At 43.2% G+C, this 18738-nt stretch overlaps 1 protein-coding gene across 20 annotated transcripts in view; it reads left to right on the top strand.

Moving 5' to 3' along the window:
- The window catches only part of ADGRL3 (adhesion G protein-coupled receptor L3), an 870273-nt gene that overhangs the window by 689774 nt on the left and 161761 nt on the right, over positions 1-18738 (top strand). For all 20 annotated transcript variants that reach the window (XM_051819791.2, XM_051819792.2, XM_051819789.2 and 17 more), the window contains 3 exons: positions 3877-4179; positions 9105-9208; positions 16739-16924. In XM_051819791.2, coding sequence (XP_051675751.2) covers positions 3877-4179; positions 9105-9208; positions 16739-16924 — 593 coding nt within the window. The remainder of the gene's footprint in view (positions 1-3876; positions 4180-9104; positions 9209-16738; positions 16925-18738) is intronic.

The raw sequence follows: 18738 nt of genomic DNA, 5'->3' as shown, positions 1-18738 counted from the left end.
GATGGAGGTGGCATTGAAGCTAAGCCTTAAACAATGAATAAATAGAGTTGGCCAGGTAAAAATGGGGGGGGGGGGGACTCTGCACAGCATGTGCAAAGGCCCCGAGGCAGGAAGAACTGGATCCTGGTAATTGTGTATGGTTCAAAGAATAGAATTAAGAGATAAGGAATTATTATAAAGGATCTGAAGAGAGAAACTTGGAAAGGGCTCCTTGGATAAGAAAAAAGAGTTCTGGTTTTGTTTGGAGAGCAGACAGAAGCCAGTTAATGATTTTAATTAGGTAAGTAATATAGTTTGATTTTTTTTATATACTAAGGATTACCTCTGGACAATTGAGGAGAATGGTTTGAGTAGGGCAATTTTAGGGAGAAAAAAGAACGTTAATTTCTACTATGTACTAGGTACTGTATTGTTAAATACTTTTTGGTAGGATACTGCAGATTTGAAATCTGAATGATGTAAATTGAGCACAGTGATCCATATGGAAAGTCTATGCAAGATAAATGTACTCAAAATTGGTAATTTAGAGTCCCGGCCAGCAAAGCTCTGGTGGCTGTGCCCCATTGCCCCTGGTGTGTGATTTGTGCACCTGAGACAGTAGACTGTCTAAACTTCACATCACCATGTGCAGCCATGTGGTTCTGTCACAGTAGAAGTGATTACTGAACAAATCTTTCTCATTCCAGAGAGTTATATGCTAATTAAAATATCTAACTGAAGAAATGTGTGTGTGCTTAGAAAGCATTCTGCCAGTACCTGTCATTCTTGAGTAGAGGAAGAAGACAGTTGAAAATCAGAGCTTGTTTTAAAAAAGCTAATTTTTACTCTAGTTCAGAGATTTTCTGAACAAGTTACCTTGAGCGTAAGATTATTTAACTAATAACAGGTAACTGCTGTGCGTCTCCATTTTCACATGTTCAAACGAAAAACACAAGAAGAGTTTTCAGTGCTTTGCTTGAAAGAAAAACTTCGCTCATTATCAATGAACAGATTATAGTCCCTGTCAAAAATTAAGTTACTCAGAATCGTCCCTGCAAGAGCACAAATGAGGGTTGGCATTATTTAAGTTGAAGGAGTCTGAGAAAATACTTGAAGGTGGCTTTTAACTGTTTGCTTTACCACTCTCGAGTAGTATGAAGTCAAAAAGAATCTTTCATCATCTGGAAAAATTTGCACAAAAATGTGCTTACATCTCAGCAATAACACATAGACTTTTATAAAAAGCTAGTTCCTAATAGTGCTAAATATTTAATTTTCTTTTTTTAAAGATCAATTTATTTATTTGAAAGGCAGAGTTACACAGAGAAAGAGAAGGAAGCAAGAGAGAGAGAGAGAGAGAGAGAGATCTTCCATCCGCTGGTTAGCTCCCCAAATGGCCACAACAGCTGGAGCTGGGCAGGAGCCAGGAGCTTCTTCCAGAGCTCCCACATGCACAGAGGGGCACGAGTACTTGGGCCCTCCTCCACTGCTTTCCCAGGCACATTAGCAGGGAGCCGGTTCAGAAGTGGAGCAGCTAGAACACGAACTGGCCTCCATATGGGATGCCAGTGTAGTAGGTAGCTGCCTTACCCATTATGCTACAATGCTGGCCCCTAAATATTTAAATTCCAAGCTATTATCATATTTTCCTATTTTGATATCATATTTTCTTAAGCATTTTATTGATTTTGTGTGATACTAATGTATTAGTCATTTTATTATTTACATTTTTAAGCATTCAATCACACTTAATATTGGCAAACATGTTATTAAATTGTATGTTTGGATTGTGACAAATATTCAGGTAAGTCATTTTATTTGATGAATCTGGACTTTTAACTCTGCAAAAAATAAATATTGAAGAAATAATAATATTTCCATCTCCCCTGGTACTTCTTTCATTAGCAAAACAGTTAAAATCCTGTTGTAGTCATCCATTCATGATGCTGGGTTGAACTTACACTGTTACGATTGAAGGGAAAAAGCAAAAAAATAGATGGATTTCAAATTAAAGAAGGAGAAAGAATCAGCAAGACCTGCCAGTTTGGGGATATAGTATATTCCAAGAGGAAGGAAAAGAACATTTGGTGCCACTCCTCTGAATCTAAATGTAAATAGAACATTAGCATTCGCATCAAGATGAACTACATATAAGGACAAAGAGGAGGAAAGCTGAGAAGAGGGGGATTAAAACATGAGAAGCAGCGAGACCAGCCGCAAACAGCATCCCTTCAGTAAATGCTGCACTTCAGTGATTAAAAGCTCTAAAAAGTAATACCCCATTCCCTGCCACCACTATCCTGCTTTTCGGAAGCTTTATCTACACTGGCACACCAGGAAGAATCTGAGGCCTCTTTGAGACAGCAGAGAGTTGAGTTATAAAGGAAGTAGACAGGGAATGGCCAGTAGCTGGGAGTATCACAGGACTTCGCACAGCTCCTGAAACCCGAGTTATCTTGAATCAGAATAGAGCCGGGCCTCTATAGTTTATTAAATAAGTGAATAAGTGAGGTTGAGCAAAGATTCCAGTCTTTCTACTAGGAATGCAGTGTGTGTGTGTGTGTGTGTGTGTGTGTGTGTAGGACTTATATATCCCCACATCCCAATAATGAAAATATGAATATACTTCCCCAGAAAGGTGACTCTATAACATGATTATTTCCCTAGTGTGGTTAGTATATTTCTTGAGTACTTTACAGGTTAATTGACCTCTTAATACCTGATCAAAGAACTTAGCATCCTTTATTTGAAATTTGGAATACACTTTCCCATTTTAAAAATGTTGTTAGAAAATAATTTAAGGGATAGTTATTTATACTCTATATTATTTATACTCTATATTAAATTGGAAAATTTTATTACGGAGAGTCAGTTCCAAGGGCATCTATGTCCATCAATAAGCTACTCTAATAAATGTTAAGGAGATGACTTAGAATTGCTGTTTAGTTTTTAGCTTGTGAGAACCTTGATTCTTTTCCCTTTTTGTTGTTGTTTTGTTTTGTCTTCTCTTTCCCCTATTTGCTGTATATTTTGAAATTCATGTTGTATGAGGATACTTTAGAAAGTCCATGAGAAAATGGAATTGATTGGCGCTTTGTTGATCCCCCAAAATTTGGAATCCATGCAGTTTTTTCATAATACATATCTTCCATAAATGTTAAAATCTATTTATTTTACATTATATATTTGAAAGAGAGGGAGAGCTCCCACTTGCTAGGTTTCTCCCCAGTTGCCTGCCCTGGCCAGGGCTGGGCCAGGCCAATGCCAGCAGACAGGAACTCAGGCTAGGACTCCTGTGAGGGTAGCAGTGACCCAAGGACTTGAGCCATCATCTGCTGCCTCCCAGAATGCGCATTTGAAGGAGCAGAGCTGGGACTTGAATCCAGGCCCTCTAGTATGGGATGCGGGTGTCCCAAATGGCTGCTTATTCCCTTCAAGAAATGCCTGTCCTCCCCGTGAACTTTTTGAAGGTCCCTGTACTTCATGTAAAAAGGATGTTTTATGTAACTCCTTTCCTTCCTATTCCAAGTTTGAAAATTCTAAGGAGAGGGCTTAAAATTTTAATCCTCTAATTGTCGAAAAGGCTGCAAGCATTAAGCAGCTTATGGAGGGCTCGAGTTGTGCTGTTTGTTTCCTGTGATTTGAGTGGAGAAGAGCCACACAAAAGCCTGTGTTTGGCAGTGGTCAGACAGACGGCTGTTCTGGCACTCAGTGGGATCCCTGATACCTTGGTATTGGTTGATTTTTGGCACATTAAAATGAAAATGAGGTCAAGCACCTCGGATATATTGAAGTTCTTTGAACTGTCAACTAAAAGTGGTTTCTCAAGGGTCAGGACATCTTGAGGTCCTACTGAGGACAAGCAATGGAAGAGATTTCTTCTGATTTTTCTTTCAGGAATCTCTACCACGGGACCCCTGGGCATGGGCAGCACGACCACCAGTACCACGCTCCGAACCACAACGTGGAACCAGGGCAGGAGCACCACGCCATCCGTGCCCGGCAGGAGGAACCGGAGCACCAGCACCCCCTCTCCAGCTGTCGAGGTGCTGGATGACGTCACCACACACCTTCCATCGGCGTCGTCCCAAATGCCAGCTCTGGAAGAGAGCTGCGAGGCTGTGGAAGCCCGAGAGATCATGTGGTTTAAGACCCGCCAAGGACAGACAGCCAAGCAGCCGTGCCCTGCGGGAACTATTGGTAAGTCCATTCCGGAGCTAAGCTAAGGACCTCGTCTTCCTTTGGCTTCATTTTCTAGGGCCCTTTCCTTTCCTTTGCTTTTTTTGTTATAGGTTGGTTGGTTGGTTGGTTGGTTTTGGTTATTACCTATTTTGTAACTTTACATTTGAGTGCATGTTGGACTCAGATGAATTACAATGCAAAATTTGAAAATGCACCTGAAGCCACACATGAGAATTTGGTGCCACTAGGAGGGGACTGGTTGATTCTACACAGAGCATCAGGTCTTGGTTCAAGGCATAGTTAGGTGCAGGTGCTGGCCCCTGCAGAGCGTCACCTCCCTGGGGTGAGTCACTTGCATGCTGGGAGTTGGTCTCATGTTTGTCACCCACCTTGTGGTAACCAATTGCAGAAAATGAGGTCGAGTATTTCTGTGTTAGAAGATCGCTGAAACAGCCTAAAACTGAACAAAGCAGAAAGTCGATTATACCATTAAGGAGTTGGCCTCTGGTGGTCAAGGGCTCTTAGCATTGTTAGGGAGCACGCTGGCATCAGGCACCCTCCCGCTGGGTCCTGCCTCCACCGGACAGAGCTGTGTCTCCTCCAGGGAGGGTGAAAAACTGAACAACTCTCTGCTCGCTGTTTTAAGAACATGATTTTTAATATACCCAAATGCTAACCATCTTCTTAGTTACCATATTTAAGGCAGAAATAGCCTGATCTATGTAAAATGTGAGAAACAAGTATTATTTGCATTCCTCCCTGAAAATTGGTACCTAAGTGGAATGCACAAGAGATGTCACTCTGCATTCGGAAGGGCCTGCTTACTGAGTGTTACTGATTTCATTTCATTAAGGACAAAAGGTTTCTTAAGGCAAGTCAAATACAGGTATATCATTCCACTTCCAATGTGTGAGGGCAATTCAAAATATTCATGGGAATTATAATTAAAAGGTTAAACTTATTTTGATGCAAAAAAATTTGGTATCTATACTTCAAAAAGTTTATGGGAGAAGCATATTACAAAAAAACTATGTATGGACTCCAAAATGTTTTGCATCAAAATTAACTGTCGCTCCCCGTCTTCATGGAGGAACGACACAGGACCCTGCACTGTTCTTTTGTCTGCTCGGCCCTTCCCGGGTTTGCTGCTGGTTCTTCCCGGGTTGGCTACCGTCCCTTCCACCTCCGTGGAAGGGCGGTTCCCCCTGCCACTTTCCCCACTTCTGCCGGGGAGCGGCACACCGCCGGCCGGCTCTCTCGGGGGCTGCACAGGTGTTCCTTCAGATAGATGTTCCTGGTGCATGTTGTCTCTCTCCTCCTTTATAGTCCTCTTCCACCAATCCCAACTCTGCTACCCACACACCGAGTACGCTGCTCTCCTCCAATCAGGAGCAGGTCCTGCTGTTTATTGGTTGAACTGGAGGCAGCTGCGTAAAAGCTATTTCCTCCTCTCCCAGCGCCATATTGTGGGAGAGCAGATACATAAAATAAGTCTTAATTCGAGTAACAGTCTAGTCCCAGTTGCTCCCCACAATTAACCTATCCTTTAAAATTTATTTTCCTTTGTGTTTAATTTGAAAGGCAGAGAGAGTTAAGGAAACTGACATAGTGAGGGAGAGAGCTCTTGCATCCACTGGATTACTCCCTAAATGCCCACAGTAGCCAGGACCAGATCACACTGAGGTCAGGAACTTGGAACTCCAACCTGGTTTCCCACATGGGTGGCGGGGACCCAGTCCTTGACCCCTCACTGCTGCCTCCCTGTGTGCATTAGCAGGAAGCTGGATCCCAAGTGCAGGTGGGTTGTTTCCACCATGGAGTTCATTGTGAGAATTTTGCAGAAGCAAGGCTATGCCTGAATTGTTGGTTTTAAGATTTATTTATTTTTTTGAAAGGCGGAAGATTTATTTATTTATTTGAAAGGCAGAGGCAGAGAAAGAGAGAGAGAGAAAGAGGTCTTCCATCTGCCGATTTACTCCCCAAATGGCTACAATGGCCAGAGCAAAGCTGATCCAAAACCAGGAGCCTGGAGCTTCCTCTAGGTCTCCCACATGGGTCCAGGGACCCAAACACTTGGGCCATCATCTACAGCTTTCCCAGGCCATAGCTGGGAGCTGGATCGGAAATGGAACAGCCGGAACTGGAACCAGCACCCAAAGGGGTGCTAGCACTACAGGCGGCATCTTTCTCCTCCGTGCCACAGCAGCGTCCCCTGCACCTGAGTGTTACAGGAACCTATACAAACCTTTTTCAGGGGCAGTGAGAAGGGCAGGAAAGGCAATTCCAGTTGGAGGAAAAATATGCTGTCTTTGGGAAACATTACATTTTTCAAATTGGGGTCTGCTGGTTGGGGAGTTTAGTTAATGAAGCTGGAAGGGTAGGCAGTGCGCACTCTGTCATGGATTCTGGGAAGTCAGTGACAGACATGAAGCAGAGGACAGCAGTGGCAGACTAAGGTTTCAGAAAGATAGCTCCAGCAGCAGCGTGGAGGATGAATCTGACGGAGTGAGGAGGTTGCAAGGAAGGCTTTGCAATAATCCAAAGTATCCAGAATCAGCAGAGAAGGGTAGCATTAAGACGAAGGTGTATACAGTAACTGGTGAGGACTGCACAAAGTTTGCATTAAAGCCCCTTTCCCAGTTTTCCCAGAACAATAATGACACATTGCTGTAGTGCAGAGTGCTCTCAGATTTCCCAAATCCTCACAATAAATGTCTGAAGTCAGGGCTACTGTCCATCCTCCTCCAGTTGAAGGGACAAGAGATCAGCACTGTGGCACCGTGGGTTAAGCCACCTCCTGAGACTCCAGCATTGGATCACCAGTTGGAGCCTGATCCAATTCCCTGCTTATGTGGCTGGGAAGGCAACAGATGACCCCAAGTCCTTGGGCCCCTGCCACCCACGTGGGAGACCCAAATGGAGTTCCAGGCTCCTGGCTTTGGCCTGGCCCAGTCGTGACCATTGTGGCCATTTGGGTAAACAACCGGTAGATGGAAGATCTCCTCTCTCTCTCCCTTCCTCTGTCACTCTGCATTTCAAATAAATAAAAGAATAGCGAATTAAAAAAAAAAAAAAATGAAGGGACTGAGACCCAGAACTAAGGGGACAGAGCAAGTAAGCAGATCCCAGACTATTTTCCAATTCCAATATCTCAAAAAACTTAGAAGTAAATATTCTCCCTCTTTTTCATAAAGGGATATGAAAGACTTATGAATATTTTTCAACACGTTGCTGAAAAAAAATTAAATGTGCACTTTTGTAAAAACCAAGATACCTTCTCATCTTCCCACACCTTCCTGTAGAAGGGTATTTCAAAAAGGTCATGGAAGATGGAGTTAAAAGATAAGTTTAGGGTGGGCATGCCTGGGTTTGGGTTCAGGCTCTGCTTCAGATTCCAGAGAAGTAGCAGGGATGGTTCAAATACTTGGACAGCTGCCATTCATATGGAACACCTGGGTGGCGTTCTGGGTTCCTGGCTGAATTCATAGGCCACGTAGAGGGTGAAGCAGTGGGTGAGAGGACTTTGTGCTTCTCTCTCTGGTTTTCAAATCGAAACTTAACACAAAAAAATAAGTTGGGGCAGGCATCGTGAAGCAGCAGGTTAAGCTGCCACTGGGGTGCCCTGCATCCCTTGTCAGAGTGCCTGGATTCGAATCCCACCTCACTGCTCATATACCCCTTAGGAGGCCACAGGGGATGGCTTAAGTACTTGGGTCCTAGCCACTCCCATGGGAGACCCCTATTGGGTTCTGGCTTCTTACTTCAGATTATTTGGACCCAGATGTTCTGGGCATTTGTGGAATGAAACAGGGCATGGGTGATTTCTCTTTCTCTCTTCCTTTTGTCCCTCCATCTCTCCCCCTTTCAAATAAAAAAAGGAAAGAATTTTTTTAAAAGGATGGCTTTAGGGGCTGGCAGTGTAGTGTAGCAGGGAAACCCACCTCCTGTGACACCAGTTTCCTACATGGGCTTCTGTCCCAGCTGCTCCACTTCTGATCGAGCTCCCTGCCAATGGCCAGTGAAAAGCAGCAAAAGATGGCCCGGGTGCTTGGGTCCCTGCCATCCATGTGGCAGACCCAGAAGCAGCTCTTAGCTTCTGGCCTCTACCTGGCCCAGGTCTTGCTGTTCCAGCCATTTGGGCAACAGACCAGCAGATGGATTTCCTCTCACTGTCTCTCCCTTTTTTCCATAACTCTGAGTTTCAAATAAATAAATAAATAAATCTTTTTTTTTTGTTGTTAAAAAGCCTGTTTTTTTTTTTTTAAGAATCAGCTTATTTGGATATAAACATTTTGGAATCCATACATGGTTTTTTTGTAATGTGCTTTTTCATGAATTTTCTGAGGATTCCTTAAATGCATGGATTTGCAAATATTTTTGCTCCAAATAAATGTGCCTTTAAGCTCAGTTTTCCATGTATGCTTTGGATTACCCTCATACCACGGAATTTGGGATGATACATCGATATTGGACTTTATCAAAATTAGTAACACCCGACAATGCCCCTAAGAATACTGATAAAGTGATACCTACTGCATTCCTTTTAGTTACATATTGCTAGTGATTAATGCAAATGTTTTTGTTCTCCTCAAGTGTTACGTAGATCAATGTAAGAAAGCACAAGAAAATCAGAATATTTCTGCCTTAAAAATGGTGACTAAGAAGATGGCTAACATTTAGGAATATTGTGAATCATGAAATGATTCCCATCAAATGTAGCTTCCAGCATGTGATTTAAAAATATTGAGTATTTCTGCTTGTTGCTCTACTTTTCTCCAGTGCCAAGTGCTTACCAGTCACTATATCTAGTGTCTTGATAAACATTATCTCAATTGTGTTTTCCCTTTTTAACCTTCCTTCATATTTAAATAGCATGAATGGGAAGTCATTCTGGGAAAAATGTCTTTGGATATTCCAACAGCTGTCTTTGCCTGGTTATTTAGGTGTGTCCACTTATCTATGCCTTGCTCCTGATGGGATCTGGGATCCCCAAGGTCCTGACCTCAGCAACTGTTCTTCTCCTTGGGTCAACCATATCACACAGAAGGTAAGTCTTGTGACCAACAAGGAACGTGTTGCAAACCTGTATCCTCTGGTGTTGATAACTGCTTAAAATTCTCCCATTGTTATTGAGTGTTAGGTTTAATGATGACCTCTTATGTGCTAAATGCTAATTCAGCAATTTAGTTGTTTTAAAGTGCAAATTCATGAACTTTCAAGTCAGGTACTATTGCTTATTATAGTATCCCTATTAAGCATTTCTATGGTATCGTCAACTACAGATAGAAAAGTCCAAGAGGCATTAAAAATCACCCAAGCAAATGTGTGTAGCATACATGCAGAAGGATTTTCCTGTGGGAATAATTAGAAGAAAAACAGGCTACCTTTGTCATCTTGAGTCGTTGGATAAATGTTCTGTAAGCTCATCATTTATCAGTGATAAAAGTATGCACGTGTGTGACAGAGCATTTCGGACTCAGATTTGTAGGGCTTATTTGGTTGCAATATGTTGGACATTTTTATTATTAATGCACTGTGAGGCTTTGAACTGATTTCATTACAGACGCAGAGCAGATGTGCCTTCATGCCAGCAGGGCCATGGGATGAATCCTTATTATCACAATTTCTGTGGATTTACGCACTTCTGTAAAGGAGCGTCCGTCTATGGCACATTAGCTGCGCTGAGGAATTTCCAGGAGAGACTTTTCCTGAGAAATATCACAGATGATTGCCTTATTAAAAGCTCGCCTCTGCCACTCGCAGTCTTCTCTATTTGTTTTTAACCAGGCTTGTCCTCAGTAATACACTGGATAATAATCCATCAGTATCCGCCCAGATCATCTAGCAGATGAGCCACAACCATCTCTTTCCACTCAATCGTGGGCGACGGTGGTTCTGTGGACTGCACCTGCATCCCCCACTTGTTGCTATCCATAATGATGCTGCTCCAGTCTCAGCATTGTTCCTGCCAGGGGTTTTACTTTACATCCTTTGATTTTCTTACAATGTAGCTCAGACCCCAGGGCAAATAACTCGTACTGGATGTGATCAGATTAAGCGATCAGTAGCATATCTTCTTACATTAGCAACTTTAAAAAAAAATACTCCCTAGAAATTTAGCCTGAGGTTAATATAAATTCAATAATAATTCACCTAGAAAGCTCAGTGTTTTCATGGTAATTCCTGAATATAGTTGAACTGTTTCATTATAGAAATTGCTGGATGACTTTAGCTGATAATGATATTTAATTCCTTTCTTTCCTCTGAAGCCCTGCTAATCTTAACACAAAAGAGATCATTCCTTTCACAGTTGAGACAGCTGTTGCCCATTTGATTTGTAGATGGAGCGTCTTTGTTTTGTCATAAACATATCCTGTTCTTCCAGGATATTTCTGTGTAATCCTGGAGAGTCTATAAAATTATGTTATACTGTAATTATATGAAAGTTAAAGAACTTAGGCAATTAGAATGTGAGATAATACCCTGGACTGATTATTCATAATTGCATAAAATCTTGAGAACTGTAACAGGAAGCTTGGGGGCCCTTGGAATCAGCTTCCGAATGCCCCCAGATGAGTAGGGGAGCTCAGGTGCTGGCTGGGTCCTCCATGGAGACATCGTGCTTGGACACAACACTGGATAAACTGTGAATATGTTAGGGCAACCTTAGCCCCACCCTCACTCGCCTCTGCTGTCTCTCTTCAATCTTCCCATCCTTCTACCTGGCTCTGCCTCTTGAATCTCCAGACATTTATGTGACTCACTGAGTATGGATGAAAGTGGCTCAGGTTCCTTTACCGCAAAGCTCCACCCCTTAAAATTATTAGCGGTGTAAGTGTTAGGAAAAGAGATGCAGATTGGTGCCTCCTCACATGGGGCACCGAGATGCTGGGAAAAGAGTGTATGAATTTACAGCCAGACCGAATTTATTCTGAGAAAATAAATCCGTAGAGGTGAGTGACCGACTGCTGGTGTGCACACTGATGGAGCAGGTGGCAGAAGGCCCTGACCCCCAGGGGCTGGGCCTTTTTATCTTTTAGGAGGACTAGGGATGAGGGTGGGGTAGGGGGCAGCAGGCAGAGTTCCTGGAACTGGGCGGGGCCTTGGGAGCTTGGGGAAGAATGCAGTGTGGGATATGAAGGCAATAGGGTGTGAGACCCAATTGAGATTCAAGGGCAGGGAGTACGTTCCAGTGTTTATCTGTCTTTTGGGCAATGAGCAAGAGCGGCTGAGGCTTAGTCCTTGTTCTATCAGTAAGCCTTCAACAGAGAATCTGTCAGCACTGTACACAGAGCTGTTTGTCTGTAATATTCTCTCTGTCCTCCCCAAAGCATCTTCCACAGAATTCATCCACTTCCATCTCCTGCCTCGGTCCCAGAGCCCCAACAACAAGCAGATGGAACGTAAGAGCAGGATTTGCACCCAGTGGTACTGGCAGCAAAGGCAGGCCGCACACCAGATTGAGCAGGAACCCAGAGCGGAGGGGAAGAGCTGCTCCGAGCCCTAGCCCTGGGTGATGCCAGGTGGAGTGACCAAAAGTGGGAAGCACAGTGGCCTTGAGAGGACGGATGACCTGTGGCCAAGGGACACAGCCTGGCCTCGGGCGAGGGATCTAGGGGATGAAGTACCCTGACCTCACCTGCCTCCTTCCTCTGTCCTCCTGCCAGCCATCCCATTGGCCACACCCAGCCAGAAGCCCTGCAGAAAGTTCATCTCTTCAGGCAGAAAACAGGAAGGTGCGGGTAGCAAGTGGCCCGGAGCTAACAGGAAAAAGCACCAATTAGTACGCGTTTTCTCTGTCCCCTCCTGCCTCCTTTCTCTTCCATCGGTTTCTTCCCTTTTCCCATTTCCTTTTTCTCCTCCTCCTCTCCTCCCCCTCCACATTTCTCTGAAATTTTTCTGCCATGTGCAAAAAGTAAAGTGAAATAGTTGTCTTCACTCATTCGGTCCATTGTCTCGCCCTTGGTGTCAGTCTATAAGTTTCTAACTTTTAAAGCAAAGGAGTACGTTGGGCCCCAGAGAAAATATAGGAGAAAAACCAACAGAGTGAAGTTTGTTGTTGTTGTCATCATGTTAAAAGGTGATTTTCCTTGAAACAGGGTGGTTCCCCCCTTGAGAGTGGATTGTGAGCGGATACAGCCTGAAGGGTGAGACTGTCTCAACCTCTCCAGGCTGCAGGGAGGAAACACTGAAGAGTGAGCAGCTGGTGAATAGAAATTCCCTTCCCACAGCTCTAGTTCTGGAGGCTGGGGAATCCAAGACCAGGCTGCTGGCAGATTCCTTATCTCGCTAATTAACCTGCTTTCTGGCTCCAGGGGAAGGGGCCAGCCGTCTCCCTAGTGTCCCTTTCAGAAGGCACTAATCCTGCTTATCAGGGCTGGGCCCTCAGGACCTAATCACCAACCTCAGGCCCCACCTCCTAACACTCTCACTTTGAGGGCTGAGCTTCAAACAGGAATTCTGGGGGACACAACCACTGAGCTGGTAGCAGCCTCCCTCTGGGATTCATAGTGCCCGGAGCACATCACTGGCCTGAAAGGTTTTTTGTTTGGTTGGTTGGTTTGGTTTGGTTTGGTTTTTCTAAGATTTATTTATTTGAAAGTCAGAGTAACACACAGAGAGAGAGAGAGAGAGAGAGGTCTTCCATCCAATGGTTCACGGCCGGAGCTGCGCCGATCTGAAGTCAGGAGCCAGGAGCTTCTTCCTAGTCCCACACGTGGGTGCAGGGGCCCAAGGACTTGGCCCATCTTCTACTGCTTTCCCAGGCCATAGCAGAGAGCTGGATTAGAAGAGGAGCAGCTGGGTCTCAAATCAGCACCCATATGGGATGCCGGAGCTTCAGGCTAGGGTGTTAACCCGCTATGCCACAGCGCCAGCCCCTGGCCTTAAAGTTTTGATAGTTGAAATGTGGCAAACATTCATTCCTCTCTGGATCACAGTTTTCCCAACTGTAAAATGGGGTTGAGCATTAATTTCCTTATTATTCTTTTTTTAAGATATATTTATTTGCAAGGCAGTTAGAGAGAGGGAGAGACAGTGAGAGAGAGAAGGGTTTTCCATCTGCTGGATCACTTCCCAAAGGGCCACAAAGATCAGGGCTGGGTTAGGCCAAAGCCAGGAGCCAGGAGCTTCTTCCAGGTCTCCTATGTGGATGTAGGGGCCCAAGCACTTGGGCCATCTTTCACTGCTTTCCCAGGCACATTAGCAGGGAGCTAGATCAGAAGAGGAACAGCTGGGACTTGAACCAGTGCTCTTATGGGATGCTGGCCAAGTGGTGGCTTAACTTGCTATGCCGCAGTGCAAGCCTTGTAAACATTAATTTCTTTATCAATAATATTTGCTCACTTTATCTCTGCCCTAGGTAGACAGCATTTGTACATAAATCAGTGAATCAAGATGCTTACTTTAGTTGGAAAAAAGCAAATTTAATTTACATTTTCCTTAACAAATGAAATGTTTTTTCTTTGTTGGCAGTCAGGCCAGGAGGGAGAAGACAAAGACTCTTGATTACTTCTGGCTTGTAAATAATTGGGGCTACTTATATACTGGTGAAGTTAAAGAATAAATTCTGTGTGACAACAGAGAGAGGGTTACATTTTCCTAGAGAAAATGGAAGTTTTTAAAAGTCAGAAAATGATGAAAGAATTCATTGCACACTAGCCAAAGTACTTTCATAATGATGATATTCAATAAAAAGCAAAATTTGTTTGGAAAGAAAAAAGTAAAAGTTGTACAAAAAGAGTCATTAATTCTGGCGATGGGAGGGGGAGAGAAAGCTCTGGGTGGGAGGAATGCAAAATGGATGGGAAAATAGGAAGAAAGATACATGGATGGATGGATGAATGGAAGGAGGGAGAGGGAAATCAGTCTTCAAAATACAGTTTCCGCTTTTATTGAAAGCCAATATTGACTCAGAGCCCTGCCTCCTGAATTACATGTAGCAAAACATCCCATTTTTCACCTTTCTTAATGACTGCAATAAAAATGATAGTCTCTGCCTTCAGCCCGATCTCTGCCTTGGACTCAGTTTTTTAACAGGGTGTTTGTATTTCCTGTTTTGCATGCCTTCAAAGAATTCATTGCACTTTCTAATGTCACCAAGTGCTTTTTTCCACTTAAGATTCGGTGGCATTGCCGTTCTGAATGGCTTCCTAGTGATTTACCTGCCAAGTGAGCTCTCTTCCTGCTGCATTACTCAGTCCCACTATTGTGGGGAAAGGACAGCCTGAATTGTCCCAGGGAATAGTCTGCCTCTATTTCTACCAAACCAAAGCGCATTTGCTTTTGTTTGTACACAAACTACTGACAGATTTCAAGATAATGCAAGGTTATTCCTGCATTTTCTAAAGAGGAAGGATATAGAGATCTAGAAGTGATGTTGTTCTTTTACAATACAAAATAAGCCAGCTATCTGCCCTGGAAGACCAGGTTGAATCCTGTCTCTTATATGTTAATTTCCCCATTTTAGCTTTCTTTTATCTAGTAGGGAATGAAAGGAAATTGTTCCATAATTTCATCAGAGATTCTTGTGGTTTCCAAGACTTTAGACTTACTTATCCTACCTCCCCTTGTAGATAGAAGCATTCTGGTTTTTGTTGTTGTTTAGAGATTTATTTATTTATTTGAAAGGCGGAGTTAGAAAGAGAGAGAGAGAAGGAGAGTCAGAGAGAGATGTTTGATCCGCTGGTTTATGCCCCAAATATCCTAAACCTCTGGAGCTGGGCCAGTGTGGAGCCAAGAATCAGGAGCTTCTTCTGGGTTTTCCATGAGGGTGACAGGGGCCCAAACACTTAGGCCATCCTTCGCTGCTTTCTCAGGCACATTAGCAGGGAGCTGGATTGGACTCCCATTGGTGCCTATGTGGGGTGCCAGCACAGCAGACCTAACCTGCTGTGCCACACGCTGGCCCCCATTGTGTGTTTATATACAGTCATTGTGAAACAACTTTCAAATTGGTAGCACTGAGTAATTCCATGAATTGTTTTGCCCTGATTAATGGTTGATGTAGGAAATCTCATAAAGTCTGGAAGCCGATATCAAGGAAAAATGTTTTTACCGAAGCCAGATTTAAAGTGTAAGCAGTCAGACCCCCATCGGCATTGTTACCCTAAACTGAAGCGGCAGGATTCCCCTCCCCCATTCCAAACTTAGCTATAGTCTCGCCATATCAACACAGGCATTATTTCACTAATCCTCACAAAACTCATCAAATGTTTCAGTACGTGTGTGCTTCTTCCTGAGAAATAATTTTAGTACAGTTTTGAAAAAGACATGTTAGAAACAGAAACTCTTGTGAGACGGGTAAGCCAGGCTCCCTGGACAAACTATTCCCGCCCTCTGCCTCTCCCCATTGAAGACGGCAGGCAGAGGCAAGGTAGGGGTAAGTTCATCATTGTCGTGATCCCTGGCGCGAGACAAGTAGGAGGCTCAGCCCGAGTCACTGCAGGAGGCTGTGGAAAGAAGGCCAGGGCAGGCCGTGGGGAATGGGGGGCCTGATCTGAGTACAGGTTACAGTGGTTGTGGGAGGATCCAGTTATCGCCCCACCATCGAGTTCCACCAACCAGGTCCCGGGGGCAGCCCCCGCACCCTCCACTCCTGCCCTGCCACAGCTGGTGAGCCCCAAGGCCTGCAGTACAGTGGGCAGGTCCCGGCTCTCACTTCACTCCCACCATTGCCATCCAGTCACTTCTTGCCTCAGTCCTTCATCTCAGCTGAGCCCCCTCGTCCCTTCTCCCGAGTTTGAGTTCAAGTACGAACCCAGTTGGACCACTCGTTAGTCCCTCTCCTTTGTTCTTAACACAAGTCCCAAAATCTTCCCCCTGGTGACTTTCTCTGCTCCTGGTGTGAACTCCAGGTGCAGTACCTCTGTACCGTTGCCCTGCCCCACCACATCCCAACCTAATTCCTTCTTTTCCACTCCCTCTCTCGAAGAAACCATCCAAGTCCAATTTTGAAACTTGCTGGGAAAAAATATATGGCCAACCTTAGACTTTGGTTTAGACACAATTGGGTAATTAAAGTGAGTATGATTTATAGAGCTGAGATTCCTTATGGGGTGCTTCCTGAAGACTTGAATGTAAAGAAAAAAATAAATTTGAAGAAAAAATGAATTAGAAAAATCGAGGAGCAAATTGCAGTTTAATAACTGCCGCGGCTCACTAGGCTAATCCTCCGCCTTGCGGCGCCGGCACACCGGGTTCTAGTCCCGGTCGGGGCACCGGATTCTGTCCCAGTTGCCCCTCTTCCAGGCCAGCTCTCTGCTGTGGCCCGGGAGTGCAGTGGATGATGGCCCAAGTGCTTGGGCCCTGCACCCCATGGGAGACCAGGAGAAGCACCTGGCTCCTGCCATCGGCTCAGCACGGTGCGCCGGCCGCAGCGCGCTGGCCGCAGTGGCCATTGGAGGGTGAACCAATGACAAAGGAAGACCTTTCTCTCTGTCTCTCTGACTGTCCACTCTGCCTGTCAAAAATAAATAAATAAATAACTGTTTCTTGACTTAGCAATTCAAACTTACCTGCAAAAACTATTGTCAGAAGAGACCAATAGTCTGTCCTTTTTACTCTTTTAAAATTGCAGTTGAAATCTGGAGAGACAGCTGCCAACATTGCCAGAGAGCTGGCTGAACAGACAAGAAATCATTTGAATGCTGGGGACATCACCTACTCAGTGCGTGCCATGGACCAACTGGTAGGCCTCCTCGATGTGCAACTCAGGAACTTGACCCCAGGTGGAAAAGACAGTGCTGCCCGCAGTTTGAACAAGGTAAGGACCTCAGTTGATGTATCTTTAAAGTTGTAACACAATCAGTGAAACTTCTTAGCTTAATTTTTCCTCCTTAGAATCAGATCGTTCTAAAGAGAGTGGATACATTCCATTCACTGCACTATTTCATTATACTAAAGGCACTATCTGGCTTTTAATCTAAAGAAACAATAAATCATAACCTCTCTATATACATTTTGATTTTATGATTCCATTTTCCAAAGCAGTTGTTCTGGGTTTTATGCAAAATTATAATAGGATTGATTAATGTGGATTAATGAAATTTTTTTTTCTTCCAAACCTTTATGTCAGAACATTGGACAATAAATTGTCTAATCAATATGTAGGAATTTAGAGAATTGCAGTAAAAGAATATTAATAACCCAATACAGATAATTTTAAAGTATACAATTTAACCTAATTAATATTACTTTAAAAATTCATAGAACAAGCAAGTTTTAATCTTAACTTCCATTTGGTTTTTAGATTACTGAGATTTCACATCATAACCATTAAAATTTTTAAAACTTCTGTGTATTTCCATAAATATAAATTGTAAGCAATGAAAATTATTCTTCAAGTTTCAGGAAGACACATTTTATGAATTTTTGTTCACATTTACATAAATAAAATGTTCCATCTACATAAATTATAAACAAGCTAACCATTTTATTGATATAAAATGTGAAATCTACATATTTATAAGGAAATCAGTTATTTATGAAATAAACCACCACATGGTGAATCAATCTTATGGTGGAAAAATATGAGAATGCTGCTATCGATTGACACGTGTTCCCTGAGTAGCATTTGTGTAGTAGAGATGCTCAGTAATTGAAAAGGAGTTTTAGGGCCTTGAATAGTATGATAGTCTTACTACTTAAAGAAAGAATTTGACAGTGACAGATTAGTGGCCCTCTATGGAATTCACTAAAAGAATATTCTACTTTAGAATTAAAAAAAAAGACTTTGCAGAGTTGTCTTTTAATATATTTAGTCCTCTGTCTCATTGGGATAAGAATCTCACTCGTCAAAATGGAAAAAAAAAAATCTAATAATGATTGTTCAATACAGAAAAGCCAGATAGTTGATTGGGGAAGAATTTTTCCTTGCAATTTCATCTTTAGAAAACAGGTACAGTTTAATCCATTAAGATATAAACTATTAATGTGTTTTTCTTACCAAGCATAAAGGAATTATTTTTGTCACGTGTGCCCTGATAGAATCATTAGGAAGACCCTGATAGAATATTATCCACAGCTGCCCATATAATCTGGGTGTGCTGTGATTTTAATGTGTTACTACCCAGGCCTGCTGGATCCTAGGAATGCATATTGCTTTTAGCTGTTGTTACCATAATGTAATGAAAGTGGTGATTTCTGTTAATGTTACATATCCATAACATGACTTGTTATAGCAATACTTTGTATCGTTATCTAAAAATAGTGTTGATGTCTGACATTATCAGGTAGAGTTGGCAATTAATGTCACATTCTAACTGGCTACAGCTAATGAGCTTGCCTACCCTGAATATCAAATAACTACATAATGGGCAAATTTCCATTTGTGAAGCTTTTTAATGCTCTCTTTTGTTTCCCATTTGGCTCTTTTCAATTGTTTATATAATATGGTCGTCATATGTTAATTTGCATGATGGGGTACTGAGAAGGGGTGGGGCAAAGGGTACCCATGTGCTTGCTGGCTTGCTCACATTTCCTGTGGTTCCTGCCTTCCCTAAAGCAGTTATAACCCATCAGATCTGCAAAGTCAACTTGGTACAAATCAATTGTGCTCCACATTGAAATTCTGGAGGG

Source organism: Oryctolagus cuniculus, chromosome 8 (genome assembly GCF_964237555.1).
Source record: "Oryctolagus cuniculus chromosome 8, mOryCun1.1, whole genome shotgun sequence".
Taxonomy (NCBI): Eukaryota; Metazoa; Chordata; class Mammalia; order Lagomorpha; family Leporidae; genus Oryctolagus; species Oryctolagus cuniculus.
Note: the sequence above shows the minus strand (reverse complement) of the source record. Positions and strands in the feature narration are given on the sequence as shown.